The sequence below is a fragment of the Lissotriton vulgaris genome, chromosome 5, assembly GCF_964263255.1.
Source record: "Lissotriton vulgaris chromosome 5, aLisVul1.2, whole genome shotgun sequence".
Classification (NCBI taxonomy): Eukaryota; Metazoa; Chordata; class Amphibia; order Caudata; family Salamandridae; genus Lissotriton; species Lissotriton vulgaris.
In genome coordinates, this window is record NC_141693.1 from 245467451 (window position 1) to 245486570 (window position 19120).

At 46.4% G+C, this 19120-nt stretch overlaps 1 protein-coding gene across 1 annotated transcript in view; it reads left to right on the plus strand.

Annotated features, from left to right (window-relative positions):
- Positions 1–14275, plus strand: part of BSPRY (B-box and SPRY domain containing) — a 119071-nt gene extending 104796 nt beyond the window's left edge. Inside the window, exon 6 of the mRNA XM_086921274.1 lies at positions 12933–14275. Within this exon, the coding sequence (XP_086777400.1) occupies positions 12933–13456 (524 nt within the window). The 3' untranslated portion in view covers positions 13457–14275. The remainder of the gene's footprint in view (positions 1–12932) is intronic.
- The last annotated feature ends 4845 nt before the right edge of the window (positions 14276–19120 follow it).

Here is a 19120-nt window from a genome sequence, read left to right on the forward strand (position 1 = left end):
CGACATTCCCTGGCCGTGTTTGGTGTGAAGAACTGTATTCTCGTTCGCCTCTGCCCAACCGTCCCGCCTGCACATGAAAATGATGTTTTGCGAGGTGCACCTGGCCCTTGCAGGGACAATTCGGTTTAAACAATTATAAACGCAGTGTTATGGGCCACAAATCCAGACTGGCATCATTAAAGCCAGCTTAACCTCTCTGCCTCCTGGCATCAGTAACAGGTACCGGCAAAGCCAGTCGGTCTCGCTTTGCAACACTTGTTTTATGAATGTAGGGATTTTCTTTATACAGCGCAAGCCTAACTGTGAAGCACACAAGGCACTGCACATCTACAAGATCGTGTACATCACCTGGGGGTTACACAAAATACACTATACACATAATTAGACACAGATCAAGTGATTTGCCCAGAATCACACAATGTTGTCTATCGCCAAGGCTAGGATTCAAGCCTGGGTATCCAGGGTCCTAGGGCAGCAGCTCGAACTGCCCAGCTTGAACTTTAATAGCCCTCATAATTCCTAAGAGGCCCTCACATTGCATTTAGATGCAACACGATACATGAGCATACATACTTTACACAGGTGTGCACAGGCAACGCATACCTGCACACATCTCCAGTCAGTAGGCTACAGGCGGGTCTATTAACCAAGAGGTACCCAAGTAACTGGGAGTACCCTCGAACCTAAACCTTTACACTCGTCGCGTCCGGCATTAATCGCTGCGCGTTATTGGTCATTAAAAGATGATTGGTTGGACGGGCACAAAGAGCTGAACCCTGGCCTGTGAGGGCTGTCTTAGTAAAATTAGACGCTGTAAGCAAAGAATGATTTACTGTACTTTAAAAAGGCTTGCAACTACTGTGCACAGGAAAATAGTAGCTCTCTGGTTCCTGAACACTCAAGGGGAACATTCATCTTTGCAGTATAAACGAGTCTATTAACCAAGAGGTACCCAAGTAACTGGGAGTACCCTCGAACCTAAACCTTTACACTCGTCGCGTCCGGCATTAATCGCTGCGCGTTATTGGTCATTAAAAGATGATTGGTTGGACGGGCACAAAGAGCTGAACCCTGGCCTGTGAGGGCTGTCTTAGTAAAATTAGACGCTGTAAGCAAAGAATGATTTACTGTACTTTAAAAAAAGGCTTGCAACTACTGTGCACAGGAAAATAGTAGCTCTCTGGTTCCTGAACACTCAAGGGGAACATTCATCTTTGCAGTATAAACGATGCATTGGATTGATTTACACATTAATCACGAAACGCCAGTGTTTAGAGAGACTATGCAAGCTACAGAATGAATGGCTTCAGAAGGTACCCTGGCTTGCTCTGGGCTTTTCACGAATCGTTTCTGTTCTCATCTGAACCAGGTTAAAGCCTGCCTCTTCCCGTACTCATTCTGGCCGGAGTTGAACATTCCTTACGACCCCGGGGCCCGCCGGGAATAGGAGCCGAAATAGCGCGCGACAGGATGTATTTATTGGTCGATGCGCTGGAGATTTAAAAGGAGACCTGAAGGGTTTTCCTTTGTTCTTAATATACATGTATATATACAAATGTATACACGCACATAAACACAACCCTTGTGCATTGGTTTCTTGCCATTAAATATAAATTGGACCCAATAAAATATTTCGAACAAGTGTAGCTATACATACTCCGACATTTATTACTACACCTAAAATATTAGATCCCACGTTATTACCAGTTAACATGCACTATTATCATTCAAACATTCTGTGCTCGTGCTTCACATTATAGCCTACACAGTGACATTATGCTCTGGCTTCCGTACTTGTTTTTATAAGAAATAATGGCGCGTTAAACACTCCGTGCAGGGAATGACACTGTGAGGACAAGTAGACTTTATGTCGGAGCTGCGGCCGGCGCTGAAACCGCGCGGAGACCGCCTCTACCTACAAGCCTGTGAGACTGTAAGAATGACCCTTTCTAGCCACACTCAGCAGCGGGGGAGATTACCCGCGGCACAACGGCCCTTGGCTCACCTTTAAACCCCGGCTCGCGTCATGCCCAGACCCGGGCTCTGTGCTGGAAGACTCTCGACATCTCCTGGGCTCCCTCTCGGACGATCCCTGCACCGCACGTCCTGCTCCATTTGCGCCGCACGTCCTGCTCCATCTGCGCCTCCTGCGAATGCTCCACTGCCCCAATGGCTTCGCTGCCGCAACCGGTGCCTCGGGGCCTCCGGATGGAATCCTCCTCCGCTCGCCATTGTCTGCTCCTTCCCGAGACCAGGATCCTCCTCGACTCTGCTTGCTCCCCAGACCGCAGACCTGCAGAGGGAACAAAGGAATAAAGAAATTACGGGCCGCTGGGGGCCCAACAGCTCCGCTCCTCGATGCCTGTAACTAACCAAAGGCGACCGCAGCTCTCAGCAGGTGCGCTCGCTGGATTCCCGATCTCCGGGCCCGCAGATTCTCCTGATGCTTGAAGGTCCCCAACAAACGACCACAGCTAAAAAAAAAACGACCACAGCAAGTACCAGGCAACCTGTAGGAGAAACAAAAAAGAAAATTAAAGAGCCCCACGGTGGGGCGATGAGCGAGCCTGGGGAGCGCGGGCACAAAGAGGCCGCTTCCCGCGCTCCCCAGGCTCTTAACCCCTTCGTGGTCGCGGCCCCGCCCCCCCGGCTCGGAAGCACAAAACTACTTCCGGGGCAAGGGGGAGGGACAAGCCACCACGAAGGGGCCAGGATATGGGAGGGGCCGGGCCCTGCCATGCCTGCGTGGGGGCCGATTGGCCCCCCCTTTTCTTTCTCTCGCCCTATAATCCCGCAAAGAGCGTGAGATGAGGCGGGTAGCCAGTCGGAGTTTCCTCTACACAAGGGCTCCCCTAAAAGCAGATTCAGCCTCTTCAGAGAAGTCACCCTAAAAACTAAAGCAACACTAAACAGGGCAGCATTTCCTGCCACTTTGACAGAGGAGAATGTCGTGCTGTCACCAGTGTGTAACTAGAAGTAAAGCACCTGGGAAGAGGAGAGGCGGTGGTGGAGCAGACAGTGGAAATGCAGTGTAGGCCAGGGTCTGGTTCTGTGTACACATTAGAAACCTCATTAACCCTATAACCAGCGTGTGCTCTCCTACGCTTTGAAGAACTTCCCATTTGTAAATATGCACGTTTATTTCCCTATTCACTTTAATGAACATTTGCGCGCGCACACACAGGTGCCCATGCAGGCTATTTGCTATTTGATCTCACCCATCCATGACCCAGTCGTCCCACCCATCACTACTCCCCGGGGCGTGGGTGGCCGATACCCGCATGGAGCGAGTTTCTCTGTCACTTACATTGTTTTCGGTTCACTGACTAGTGAATCCGTAATGATGACTCGTCTGGCAACGGTAACAATTGCGAAACCTGGCACAGACGGAAGCGGCTTGCCAAGAGGCAGGGACCCAGATAGGGCGTGGCGTGGGCCACGTGCAGGCGCAGCGCCGATGAGTGCAACCGGAAGTGGCCGATGCTCCCACAGGCCTTTCAGTCGTTTACTCAAGCATCGCTTTGTGCACTGGCTGGCTGAACCTCGCTATTTGCTGTCGCTTCTTACAACACGAAGTAGCTCAATCAGCCGGCGGCCATGTGCTCGCCTCAGCGCACAGCTTCCCCTACTATCAGTCTTACCAAGAGCGGCAAGGGCAGGTGAATTAATGGAGTGTATGGCGCCATGTCAAGGGTATGAAGCGTAGTAATCATGCAACTATTGAAGCCATTGTGCATGCTGGTCTGTTCAGTGCAGCTTCTGAAGTGCTTCTACTCATTCCCAGCCTTCCATACCTTCTCTTGCAGGAACCTTTAGTTTTATGTGCGTCCTATTGGAAGAGGCACCTTTTTATTTACCTTTCATCTCTGTGCTTTTATAACCACCCTGTGGATAACTCCTTTCTGCAGAATGCTTTAGCACAGGGGAACATAGCTCCATGAGGTGCCCATTCAAGTCAAGTGTGGATGAGCTTGGTGCGCTTGTAAGTGGCCATCAAGTTCTCTTTTGCAAATCAGCTACCACACGTTTAGGTTTCCAACTTCCCTTCTACTGCAAAGGTTCCTTCCTTTTATATCTAGAGCCAAACACAGTACACAAACTGAGCCGGCCTGCTCCATGGTCGTTAACAACATATTCAGTTCTGCCCTCCACCTTATCAGCAAAAAACAACGACCTTCCCATGCTTGTTAACCCTAAATCATACAGGCATGCTTGCATGCTCTTTCCAATGATAGCCGCGTACTACATTTCCCACGCTGCAGCTACCTCTGTGACCTGTAAGAAGGGCCACTGGAATTACGCAGCAGGCGAGTGCCAAATTATGCATCAGGTTTGAGTAAATTATGTGGTAAGAAAAGGCAAATTATGCAGCATAGTTCTGCACATTGTTTAAAGTATTACTTCATTATTTCGTCATTTTTAAACTTGGAAACATTGGCTGGGAAAAGGTTACACCTCCTTAGAATCCGTTTAACACTCAAATATATAAATAAGGGGAAAAAAGGAGACCAGTCCAGTTGTACAAAAGGCCTTCAACTGCACGTCAAAATGTGTCGCAGCATTTTTTGTAACCTTTGAACCGTTTGAGCTAGACAGATGATGGATTATATGGCAAATCTATAATTATGCCAAAATTTCAGCGGCCCTGTATGTAAGATATTACAACATCCATGATACCTGCCAATAACTGCACCATCACTCACGTCCTTTGCTTGCTATCACTTGCTTGTTTTACTTGCCAGCCTCATATGCACACTACTGCACTGACAAGATTTTGAAGAATACCAGTGTGTGTGTGTGTGTGTGTGTTAAGTGACACATTTAATTTTGGCATCTTACATTCTCCAGAGTGGACTGGAGCCTGCGTTTTCATTTGATACCTCATGCTGGTGAGGAGTGTTTTTAAAGCACAAAGCAAAGGTTAAACTCTATGCCTCTGAATTGTAAAAAATATCTTTGATGTGACAGGATACAACCAGCCTGATACAGGTGAGGCTCTGAGTCTATTGTAGCCTCTTCCCAACCTGGTTACCTGCCAATGACCACACCACACACGGAGCTTAGCATTACACACCTTTATTCTGCTGCGTGTAACTGCAAACTCAACATTCTAAAACATGCTTTGTTGGCAATGTGCTCTGATGCCTACTTCACAGATGTACGGAGTCCGTTAGGAGCCATAAGGGTTCTGTCATAAAATATCGCAAGGCACAACACCCCCCCCCCCCCCCCCACCCCCCTCTGTTAAATAAAAAACATTTAGGGCCAGATGTAGGTCACCAAATACCGGTCGGTAACGGCCGATTCCGGCCGTTACCGACCGGTATTTGGCTTTTGAGATGTAGGTGGGTCAGAATTTACAGAATCGGTATATTTACCGATTCGGTAAATTTACCACTTTGTTATTTTACCGAATCGGTAAATATACCGATTCCGTAAATCCATATGTAGGTGGCACAGTTTGCAGTGCCACAGGCCCTTAGGATTTCTTATTTTACCACCCATTCCTATTGGGTGGTAAAATACCGAATTCCAGTGTACATGCACATCTGTGCATGTCCACCTATGCCATGTGACACACAGACATGCCCTTAGGGCATGTATGTGTGCCACATGGCACACAAGCCTGCATTTGGGGTGCTACAGGGTGTCAAAGTGACACCCTGTTCCCCCTGCCAGGATTCGGTATTTACTGATTCTGTAAATACCGAATCTGTATTTCACATTGATTCTTATGGGCTTCAAGGCCCATAGGAATCAATGGGAAATACAGATTCGGTATTTACAGAATCGGTAAATACCGACTCTTACAGAATCAGTCATTTTTTACCTACATCTGCCTCCTTCCAATTTACCGATTCTTAAATACTGATTCGGTATGAGTCGGTATTTAAGAGTCGGTAAATCGGAATTACCTACATCTGGCCCTTAATATTTATTACAAATCAACAAATATATATGTATATATTCAATCACATTCTTTTAATCATCCTTCTTGGTACTTAAATTATTTGACCTGATCTGTTTACTGGAAGTTGAAAGCTGTCATCCTCACTGTCGTAGTTCTTTGAAGATAGTGAAGAAGTAACAGCAGTCACTGGGTTCTCAGGTTCAGTCTTTCTTTCACCATCTTGATCAGAAGAATGATGAATCAAATGCTAAAAGTGAGAAGAATCTCTAGTAACAGACTTCCCAGGACGCTGGGCAGTCTCCATATGTCCCTTGGGGGACACAACGTAGAAATATGCAGCATCAGATTTTCTCCTTCAGAGTTGGCGTGCGATTACCTAGATCCCCTGTTTTAAACTCAGAGGGGCATATTTACGAGTTCTGGCGCATCTCTGCATATCAGCAGAGATACGCCAGAACAAATGCGTCACGCAAAACTACCCTTGCGTCATGGCAGAAGCGCCGCATTTACAATGCAGTGCGCCATGGCGCAAGGGTAGGCAGATGCGTGACGCATCTCGTGACGTAAGGGCGGCGCATCGCTGGATTCGCGTCGCAAGCGCAACGCAACTCCAGCAATGCTCAGGGCCGCCCAATACTTAAAATGCTGCGTCAGTCCTTAGGCCTGCTTCAAGCAGGTGTAAGGAATTGACGTAGCAGCGTCGCGGAAGTGCCTGAGTGAAATCTTGTAGATTTCATGCAGGCACTTTTGCGAGGCGCACAGGCGCTGGAACGCCCACCCTGCGTGGGAAAGCCCCCATTGTGGCGCTGGGCTTTATAACGTGATGCATCTCCCTAGATGCGTCACGTTGTAAATGCCTCGCAGGGATGAGCCACGTTTACGCCACTGTTGCATCACGCAAGGCGGCGTAAACGTGGCGCAGGGGCTTGTAAATCTGCCCCAATGTTCTTTGCATGTCGTATCTTATCTACATAGGTTTCATCTTTTCTATATGAACCAAGTCTTTCATTCGAGTAGTCTCATTCTCTTCTTCTCTTTTGTTGATCCATTAAGGTTACTTGGTTGTCTCCCTAACATCAAAGTCGCAGGACTTTCATCCGTGATCAAGTGAAGTGTGGAACGATAGACTCATAGGGTGGATGGAATTCAACTCAGTTTGCAAATTAAGCCTCTCAAGAATTGCACGCTGTACTGATTTCTTTGTTTCAATAAAAGGGGGGTTGCCCTAATACTCCGCGTGCACCTGGCCAATATAAACTGCAAAAACGAAAATTGATGCGACGGAATCGATCAAACAATAATATTTCTAAATCAGAAGGAAACCTTAATTAGTCCCTCGAGCAGAAAATAATTCTCAAACCTTTTATCTAATTGAAAAAGCACTCACACCGGTCTGTGATCCAGATGTTTTTTTCTCTGTATATATTTGTCAAAGAGCACACAAAAACACATAAAGTATCTACATATACATACAACAAAGTGATAAATAAATTATATACATATAAATTTAACATACATAAACCCTCATACAGTATCTTCTGCCAAACAGACAGAATCTTTGTTGCCCTAATTTCTTAAGGGGCTGCGAAGAAACACTTTGTTGACCAACTATGATTCGCAACCCATATCAAAAAGATAGCCCTTGCACCAGCACCAATCCGGGGAATAATATGTCTCACCCCCTTTGTATACTAGTTGATGCTGTATATTTTCTTTAATTAAGAGTCAACTTTGTAAGGGTTTCTCTAGTCTGTCAGGTCAACACATTTCATCCCATTTCGTCTGGGCCTCATCAGGACATTGGGCACAAAGGAAACCTCCACAACTCTCTGGCCGAACATGTGGGCGCCAAACAGAGCTTTGTTTGGCGCCCATACGTTTGGCCTGAAAGGATCCTTAATTGTTGAATTCATTTCCCTGATCTCCCCGAGGCAAAAATTAGACCACAGGAGAGTCATATCTAGCACCTACACCCAAGCATTGGTGGAAATGCGTTTTTTTGACCAGCGACTCAACTGAAAAACTGCTCTCTACTGAGTAGTCCTTTGTCCTTGGTGCCGTGTACTGTGTCCCGATTGATGCCACACTACCGGCAAGTTTTGGAGGTTTCCTTTGTGCCCAATGTCCTGATGAGGCCCAGACAAAATGCGTCGACCTGACAGACTAGAGAAGCCCTTACAAATTTGACTCTCAATTAAAGGAAATATACATCATCTTTTCAACCCTTTCATCTAAATATGGAAACCACATGCAATCTCGGAGAGCTCTCTTGGTGACAGCAATACCACAATGTCACTTGTGAGCCACTTCAATTATTTTCTGTCTCAAACTCTCCGGAATTAGGATTCACGACCCTCACAGTATAGCTCCTTCCTGAATTATAGACAGTTCATCTTTAGAAATTTTGTACTTTTGGTATTCACCATCACTGGTAAGAGATCGAGTGTGTCGGTTCCACGACTGATGTGTGAATATATCTTTCAACTTCAGCTTGTCACTATCATGGCTCGTAGCAGTGATGATCTGGACTAACGATATGGAAGCTGGCATATTTGACTTTACAAGGAAATGACTGTAGGCTTCAGCAGTCTTGGATGGAGTACCATGACCTTGTATAGGCACTCTGGAAAAGTAGTCAGCTGGGTTTTGATCCTTCCCTGGACAATATACAATGGTGTAATCATTCTCTTGTAATCAGAGTCCCCCACTGTTTAAGGCGAAAAGGCATCTTGGCTTTTGGATTGCCAAAGATAGTCAATAAAGCTTGATGATCAGTTACCAGCATAAAAGGCTTTCTATACAGGAATACATGGAAATGTTCAAAAGCCCATACCATGGGTAAACTTTCTTATCGAGTCGAGAGTAAAAACGTTCTGTTTGGGACAAACGTCTAGTGGCATATGCCAAGATATGCCTTCGAGCATGGGGGTGTCTGTTGTGCTGTGCCAGGATAGCGCCCAACCCAACAGGTCTAGAGTAAAGCTTTAAATTGAAACAGACAATTTCAGTAGCAGTTTCAATTTTTTTCTTGATTTTCTTGAAACTTCTTTCACATTCTTGTGACCACTTTGAATGAAACATTTTTTTTCGTTAACTCTTGTTAGGGAGCACTTATGGTTGCAAAGTCTCGTATGTATCTTGAACAGTAACTGGCCGTGCCAAAAAATGAACGCTTAATCGAAACATCTTGTGGGTGTTCAGCATTTGATAGTGTTTGTACTTTGGTAGGATAGGGTGTCATACCCCCATCATAAAAGATATGGCCAAAGAATTTTAGCATGGTCTTGTAAAAATTACACTTTTCTGCATTCAAAGTCAGGCCTGCTTAACATACTTGGGTGAGAGCCATATCATGCTGCTTTTGTGTAGCATCGAAAATAAATATGTCATCGCTATAGTTGAATGCATATATAACCTGTTGTATGACACATGTAATATACCTGCTACCCTCTTCAAGTTCCAACTGATAAAAAGCTTTATTTAAATCAGAGAGAAATGAGAGAAAACCTTTGCACCATTTAATTGCGTTACCATGTCAGTAATATGTGGACCTGGATGTCATTCTCGCTCACTTGCCTTGTCTGCCTGGGGCATATCAACGCATATACATACAACTCCTTCAGTGTTCATTTTGGGAAATACCACTTTGGGAGAAACCCATGGCGTCAGACCAGTCAAACGCTTAATAATGTCATGTTTAAGAAGTGATTCAAATTCTTTTTCAACAGTTTCTTGAAAATGAAGAGCAACTTGTCTATATCTCTAGGCAACAGGACTAACATCGCCATTAATGTTTAACTTTACTTTCATTGTCCTTATCTTTCCCAAACCATGTAACAATTAAGGAAATTGACCTAGTATTTCTTGGTGATCATTTAGGTTGTAATTCCGAGAAATCAGTTCCATATCAGCAGTGGTACTGAAACTGAGCATATGGATGGGTGCCTGCACCTTCGTTTTCTTGTGTTTCAATGTTGCTTCAAAGGAACTGTGCCTTTTTATGGCTGTCGATTCAGACAAGTATACACTGGTTTTTGATGGCATAAGTCCAGTCAATGGAGACAGTTCATGGTATTTCTCCGCAGGCATTGTATTTATTGATGCACCACTGTTGATGAAAGCTATTGCCATCAATTATTTTAATGTAATTTTCAGAAAATGGTTGCATGACTTTGGTGCTTTGGCATGTTGACTTTTCTTTGACTGACATTTTTCCTCGCTTGCAGCCAGTCCAACATGCACAAGTTTCGCTGAGGTAAACATTGATATGGCGCAACCGCCTTCCTCGCTTTCACTGGATAATGAGGCGGACAAACTGTTTGATGATGATTTCGATGATAATCAACTTCGTTCAGTGTCAATTTGCCTCAATTGGTGTTGCCACTTGAATTGTTGGGGTGTGCGTCAAATGTTGCCTCTGGAATGTTCTAGCGGCCATTTTGTCTTCGTGCTGTGACACACTTGGTTTTTCCTTTATTTTACAAACCATCACAAAATGGTTCTCTTTCCCACAGCCTTTACATATTTGTCCAATCGCAGGACATTTAACTTCGTGTGGAAATGAAGATCTACATCTAAAACAAATTATTTTTACTTGCAGTCAGCACTTTATGCTCTTCAGTCTTTTGCTTTTGCTTAAATGTTTTAATCATGACTGATTCACATCCGGTGCCTCCAGCCTTCATGTCAGTGGCTTGTCTTTCAGCCTGCTCCTAAGCTCTGGCAGCCATCAACACTCGCTCCAGACCAAAAGTCTTTCTCAGCATTCATCATCAGAATCAATCTGACAAGCATCCATCAATAACTTAGTTGCATGGCTGCCTCATCATTAAATATATTGAACCTACAGTGTTTGACGGGCGTATCAACTCTGCCCACACATTCATCAATGATTTCACCAACATATCACTGAGAATGTATCTTTTGTAATCAACCCTGGGTGCTTGATTGAACTTTAGATGCATTGTTTCTTTAATCTGAAAATATGTAATTTCTTCGTCAGTTTGCAGCATTTTCTTTATGCCTTCTTTCACACCATGACCAGCAAGATTTTTGAGATACTTAATAATCTTTTTATCAGTCTTTTCATGGGAAATCATCAAATGTCTTTGTCCAATCTTTTGCTTTCTGGCTGTATCGAAAGGTGGTGGTGGTTTCAAAAAGGTGGCAGCATGGGTACTTATGTGGCTGAACTTGAGGGTGGAGCTCTTTCTGCTCCGGTCGGCTGTCCATTTGAGCCTAGTGCACTTGTTCTGTAACTGAGCCCCTTCGATCGACTGGCCTGAGTCATCATGGACAATCAGGCAAACAGTGACCTTCTACCCAGTCTCCATCAAAGCCTGTCACTTGCTCGAGACCTCTGGAGTTGTTCTGATCTATCATCTGACAGCTTTGGTGGTCGGTAACTTCAGGTATTGGACAGCTCAGTAGGCACAAACCGCATGTTTTTTCTTGGGGCTCCTGGCTCAGTTGTGCTTTGACTCCAGGTGCATGAAGCGTCGATTCTGTTGTTTGACAGCGACCCACGTGGCATGCACATGCAGTTTGCTTGGACCATGGCAAACTCTGGGAGAGCACGGTCATTCTTCAGGCTGCTTATGCTCTATTTGGTCGCCATTTGCAGCGTCTTCACACCCTGGGAAACCGCCAATGGCAGTGCCACACAAGGAGCTTAGTATTACACATCTTTATTCTGCTGCTGCGTGTAAGTGCGAACTCAACATTCTAAAACAAGCTTTCACTGCATTGTGCTCTGGCATCTACTTCACTGCTCTACTGTGTCCGTTAGAAGGCAGGATACTACATCTACCATCCATTGTGACACATGGATTCTCTGTGCCACTGGCTGTTGATGTCGAGCAGATTTGGAGGAGCATTACCACCACACGCTAAAATCACTGGGGCAGGCAGGAGCAGTGCACAGATGCTTGATGGTCCTGTCTCTTAGCTACTTCTGCCACATGAGGCCAAATGATTCGCCATAGGTGTGTTTATATAGTACAGATCAATGGCTCTCAATATTGGAGGCCAGGTAAAAGTTTTGCATCCGCTGGTCTGCTTCATATAAGCAGTTGTAGTGATGGATCTACATTTTTAAAAACCAATTTCTGATACCAGAGAGCAGCTTTGTCCTTGTCTAGTGAGTAAACAAACTCCCACCTACTAGTGCAGTACAGGCTCTCTGTGTGGCCAAGGCAGACCAACTTACTTTTTTGATCAGATTTCAAAAACACCAACCAAAATCTTGGTTTTGTTAAAGTCTGGAGATTACCTTCTCCTAGTACTCTGTAATTATGATAACCCTCCTATTCTCTTGCCCTATCATCATTATGCCCAGGCGGAGCTCCAAACATAGCTATACAGCAAAGAAAGCCCTTTGTAATATTTCCATACTTGACTATCAGTGCTGCGTACAGGTTATGTTTTGCACACAGTTTAGCCAGGAAGCCTATATAGCCCAGTTTTGTTTCTGATGGTATTGTTTATGGTCTCATAGGAGTCCATGAGGCAATGACAGTTAATCCCTTTGATCACTAGCAATGTGCTTTGTTATTTGTCATGACTAACCATGTGATGCCAAGCGGGTGTGCCTGCTTGAATACCTACATGAATGTGTTGTGCTCGGTGTCAGCACTTATGTAACATAAACGTTATTATAATTAACTGTTGGTGATAATAGTACAAATCGTTAAAGAGCAATAACAGACCCTTTATTTCAGAAAATTATACCTTTTATTACTATAGTCGTTTTATTACTTGTTTTTCATATTTAGGTGTTTTCATGGCAATATAAATGCACCCATGTTTATGAATGATTGTTACAAGAAAGATGAACATAGTTTATGCTGCTTGCTACATATGCTGTTACGCTGGGAGTTGTCAATAGATTGCCTGGATTTATATTTATTTCCATGTGGCAAAGAAAGCCTAATTTTGGTTACTTCAAATGTATTAAAAGTACTTTCGTTTGTATATTTATGTGCACATGAACAGGCCACTAAAGCATTTGCTTGCTTTGCAGGTGTAGAAGATATTCTTATCAATGAGAAGACAATAAGCCCTTTGCTAAGCATTTCCGAAGACAAAAAAATCTTAACATTTGTTCACAAGAAACCAAAGAAATATGAAGATTGTCTGGAGAGGTTCAATTACTGGCCAAATGCTTTTGCTACGAAGAGCTTCCAGGCAGGTCTTCATGCTTGGAGGATCAGTGTTGAGAAGAGCGTCGCTTACAAGCTTGGGATTGCATACAGCTCACTGCAGCGTAAGGGCTCTGGTAATGACTCGAGATTGGGATACAACCCATCCTCTTGGGTCTTTTCCCGCTACGACAAAGACTTTCGTTTCTCCCATGACAGCCAACATCAAGCTGTGGAACTGCTGAAGTGCCCAAAGCAGATTGGCATTCTTGTGGACTGGGATGGAGGGGAGTTGCTCTTCTATGACCCGGACTCCTGTGTGGTACTCCACTCCCAACGCGCTACGTTTACATCTCCTGTGTTCCCAGTCTTTGCAGTGGCAGATGACTGTATACGAATCACGTAGTACTGACATGGGAGAGACCAGCAACAAAGAAAACACAAAGAGACAACTGAATATCTGAGCTTCCTCTGGTATTCTGCAAACTATTCATCATTGAACAAATGTTGCGATTTAAGCAAGAGCTTCTGAACACTTCCTTAGTCCACGACCAAAGACCAAGTTGATTAAGAAAGTCCAAAGAAGCAGTATTGAAACATTTTCAATGGGGAACTTTGAATTGAATACTCGTTGCACAACTACATAGAGAAAAGGGGTGGTGTGTTTAGTACACTCCCGTCGAAGTGTAAGCTGTCAAGTAATCATCACAGGTCATTTATGATATCTTATTATAGACTGTAATGTCTTCCAGCATGAAGAACAGCAAGTTGCGCTTTTTTCAACTGGAATTGACAACACTGCTTACTGGGAGGCAAAAAACAGATAGAATAAATGTCCTTCTTTCTCTAAATTACCACAAGAATATTTGGGAAAGTACCACAAGGTTATTGAGGAGGATACCACAATAGTAAAATTGTGTAGGGGTTTTTGCATAACTGTGATGATGGCAAAGACCTTGCTCCCAAAATCAAGACATTCAAAGATGAGAATGTTCACTGCACCTCAGGGAACAGAGGTTATTTTCAACTTTCAATGTTCAGTCCACAAGGTACAGCTCCTCAGTAGCTATTTTTGTTGAACGTTTTTTTCTTTACTGATGTGTTGTGAGTTCATCTACCAGGTATACACATCACTGCTACTGCAGTAGCCGTGAACATTTTGTCTTGGTGAAAAATAATATATGTACAAGGTTGGCTATTTATTACTCAGCCCCCTATGCAAAAATGTTGAAATGTATTGAAAATGTGTATTCTTACATTCGTGCACTGTCACAGGTGCACAAATGCAAAAATATGGACAAATTGGAGTTCTCATCCTTATCTTCATAATGTTTACTTGCTGACGAGAGGAAAGATTTCGGGTTATGAGAAAGTGACACTGAATCCAACCTAGCACATTTAGTTAACATTTCAGTTCTATCATTTTAATAAGCAACGGTAATTTCTAAACAACATTTCAAAAAAGCTGAAAATTTTGTTTAAAACAATTCGAATTACATTTTTGGACATGTTTGTTAAAATGTTAATGCAGTTATCTAGGAACTCTTACAGGTTAGGATTGTCTGTTAAAATGACAAACAACTATTAAACTGATAAAACTGTAGGGGTATTTCTCAAAAAAGCTGCAACGTATTTAATTTTTAAAAATGTATTGGTAAATTCAAATGTTAGAAACGGCATGTACGAGGTAAACAAAGACTTTGTTGATTAAAAGTTACAAATGCTAGTTTCACATTTAAAAAAACTTTGGACTTGTTTGCTGAAAAGATAGACATAGATATACCTAATTTTCAGATTTAAAATGTATATGGCATTATTGTTTTAAACTTTGCAGAAAACATTTTCACCTTAAGTAAATTTAGAATACTTTTCAAAAGTTAGAATATATATATTTCTCTACTTACTCCATTGTACAGTGCATTTGAAGACAACGTTGTACACTGCAACACAGACTCCGTAAGGTAGGAAAGGGTGAAAGGGAATATTGGAGTTTTCCATATGGGATGTGTGAAAATATCATAATCTGGGGTCATAAATTCATATTTGTTGTGCTATTGTTTCTTCTCTTCACCAGGGAAAGGGAAAATGTCAACAAACACCTGCTTCAACTTCGGCAGTCATACCACAGGTGGAGTAACAAGATACCCGTAGGGTGAAAGGTTTGCGCTATATAAGAAATAAATACATACATACATACAGTAACAGTGAGTTCTAGCCATTTGGTAAAACAAGCATTTGCAATGCAATAGGTCTCACATTTATGAGAGTTTGAGCTATTGGCATTGTAAATGACAATGTCTTTTATTTATTTGTCATCTTTAAATCAGATAAATAAAAGGCATTGTCATTTACAATGCCAATAGCCTAAACTCTCGCAAATGCGAGAACTTTTTCATTGCAAATACGTGCTATAACTATTTTTTTTTAAAGTTAGGAGGATAGAGTGTGTCCTGCCAGCAATAGCAGGCAGGACAAAGTTATTTGAGAAAATAGTGCTAAGGATGCTGTAATTAAAGCCTACCAAGCAACAACACAAGTAACAGGGTGTTGCCATGGTAGGTTGTAATTAAAGCCTACCGAACAACAACACACGTAACAGGGGGTGTTGCCATGGGAGGTTACAAAATGAGACAAGGCGGTACAAAGGAGGGACTACTAAGCCTTTTGACCAATGAACAGCAACAGCTTACCGTCAACAATGACACAAGCCAATGAAAAATGTGGGCGGAGCTTCATGTCTCTATCTGAATACAGCATGCCTCCCAGAGCAGTCCATGCGCTGCCCAGGCTCAACCTAACAATCACAAATCAGCTTGAATCTGCAGCCACATGTTTCTTTGGACTTCAGTAAAACAACGGCACCATCATATTTTTTACGTCTCGTAAACCTGCGTTGCAGCGCACATACGCTGCCCACTCTGAGGCTTTTTGTAATCAAAGAGATTTTAGACCTGACCTGACCTGGTCAGTGCCGGTCGCTCCACCCGCCGCGTGGCCCACCTGCGTGTGCCAGTCCCCGTTGCCGCCGCCACTGCCGCCACTGCCAGTAACTTTTGTCTGCTTGCCTGTATTCTGTATTGTATTGTACTGTATTCTTTATTGCCTGTATTCTGTGATAGAGAGTATTCTCTCTCCCCGTGCTTGTGCCATTGTCTGTTGCCCCTGCCCCTGATTGTACTCTGCCATCTCCGTGCTGTTGTACCACCTGTTTTACTGTTGTGCCCTTGCTTGGATTCGGTCCTCTCCTCTCGTGCTCCCGCTGACCAACCCCGCTCCCTGCCGCTGCTCCCCCGCAGTCCCTCCCCCGCTCCTTCAGCCTCTCCTCACATCGCTCCCCTCCCCACTCGCCACCCCGCTCCCGCCTCCCAGCTGCTCCTCCCTCCCACTGAAGTACTTAGGTGGGGCCCGCGAGGCGGGGAGCTGTGACCTGACCTGACCTGGTCAGTGCCAGTCGCTCCACCCGCCGCGTGGTCCATCTGCGTGTGCCAGTCCCCGTTGCCGCCGCCACTGCCAGTAACTTTTGTCTGCTTGCCTGTATTCTGTATTGTATTGTATTCTGTATTGCCTGTATTCTGTGATAGATAGTATTCTCTCTCCCTGTGCTTGTGCCATTGTCTGTTGCCCCTGCCCCTGATTGTACTCTGCTATCTCCGTGCTGTTGTGCCCCCTGTTTGACTGTTGTGCCCTTGCTTGGATTCGTGCTCCCGTTGACCCACCCCGCTCCCCGCTCCCCGCCACTGCTTCCCGCGGCCCCTCCCCCGCTCCTTCAGCCTCTCCTCACATCGCTCCCCTCCCCACTTGCCACCCCGCTCCCGCCTCCCAGCTGCTCCTCCCTCGCTCCGCCCCTCCCACTACGCCATTTATGGCGGAGTCCACGTGTACGCGCAGCGTTCACGCGCAGAGGGCGCGCCGATTGTGCGCCAAAGGCGCGCCAAAGGCAAGCCCGTCTGCGCCTGTCTGCTCCTGGACCACGCCCAGCGCCAGACCCCTTGGCCCCCGCAGATGCCATCCCTCCCGCCGGACGTACGACGCCGCCACCCTCAGCGCACTCAACACCGGACGCCTACCCGGTTGCCACCAAGCCACCCCAGGACGCACCCACAGACCCTTCACCTGCCAAGCCTGCAAGTTCATCGGCATCCAGACCCGCAACCCACCCGCCAAGCCGAGCACCTACAGCAACCACCTGAAGTGCATCCTGCTCAACACCCGCTCCGTTCACAGACACGCCGTGGAACTTTGGAACCTGCTCGACACCACATCCCCGGACGTCGCCTTCCTCACGGAAACCTGGATGAACGCCTCCTCATCGCCCAACATCGCCATCGCCATCCCGGATGGCTACAAGATCATCCGGCAAGACCGCGCCAACCAGACTGGAGGAGGAATCGCCATCGTCCACAAAAACACCATCCGCATCTCGTCCAACTCCGAAGACACCCTCACAGCCGCCGAACATCTTCACTTCCAGATACACACCGACCCCAAGACCACACTCAGAGGCACCCTCATCTACAGACCCCCAGGACCCCGCACACAATTCAGCGAAGACATCGCAGACTTCATCAGCCCACACGCCCTCCCCTCCGCCGACTACATCCTCCTCGGGGATCTACACTTCCACCCGGAGAACAACAACGACAACAACACCACCACCCTACTGGACAACCTTGCTAACCTCGGACTCAAGCAACTGGTGAACACCCCCACCCACTACGCCGGACACACGCTTGACCCAGTCTTCACTTCCAGCAAGCACGTCTCCTTCAGCCACTCAATCGGACTTCACTGGACAGACCACAGCTGCGTCCACTTCAGCTTCAGAGAGAACACCACCCACCACCACCCGCAACAGGTTCCCCGCAGAAACTGGAACAAGATCACCACCGACCACCTCACCGCATCACTGAACCAGAACCCGTCCGCGCCCGTCCGCGACCGTCCGCGACCGGATCGCGACCAGCGCCAGGACCCCTGCACCTCGCAGATCTCGACCGACCCGCCTGACGTACTCATCCGCCACCCTCATCGCTCTCAACACCGGCCGACTCCCAGAATGCCACCAAGCCACTCCAAGACGCACCCACGGCCCGTTCAGCTGCCACGCCTGCAAGTTCTCCTGCACCTGGACCAGCCCCGCACCAGCACCCGCCAAGTCGAAGTCCAGCAGCACCCACCTCAAGTGCATCCTGCTCAACACCCGCTCCGTCCACAGACACGCCATCGAACTCTGGAACCTTCTAGACGCCACAGCCCCTGACGTTGCCTTCCTCACGGAGACCTGGATGAACGCCTCTTCAGCTCCCGACATCGCCATCGCTATCCCAGAGGGCTACAAGATCGTCCGGAGGGACCGAAACGCCAACCAGATGGGAGGAGGCATCGCCATCATCCACAGGAACACCATCCGTCTCACAACCAGCACCGACAACACCCTGACCAGCGCCGAACACCTGCATTTCCAGATCCACACCAACCCGAACACCACCCTCAGAGGCACCCTGATCTACCGACCCCCTGGACCACGCACGCAATTCAGCGAGGACATCGCCGACTTCATCAGCCCGCATGCCCTCCCCTCCGCTGACTACATCCTCCTGGGAGACCTCAACTTCCATCTGGAGAACAACAACGACCGCAACACCAGAACCCTGCTCGACAACCTCGCCAACCTGGGACTCAAGCAACTGGTGTCCACCCCCACCCACCTCGCCGGACACACACTCGACGCCGTCTTCTCATCCAGCACAGACATCGACTTCAGCCACGCCACAGAGCTTCAATGGACGGACCACAGCTGCGTCCACTTCACCTTCAAGAGAACGACGACCCACCAACACCAGCAACACACCGCCCGCAGAAGCTGGAACAAGATCACAGCAGACCAGCTCGCCACCTCCTTGAGCCAACACCCTCCTGCCAGCTCGGCGAACCCTAGCCAGGCCGCCGATAACATCACGAAGTGGATCAGCAACTGCGCGGACGAACTCGCCCCGCTGAGGACCCCGCCCAGCAGACCCGGCAGCAAGAAGGCCCCATGGTTCACCGACGAACTCAAGAGCTCCAAGAA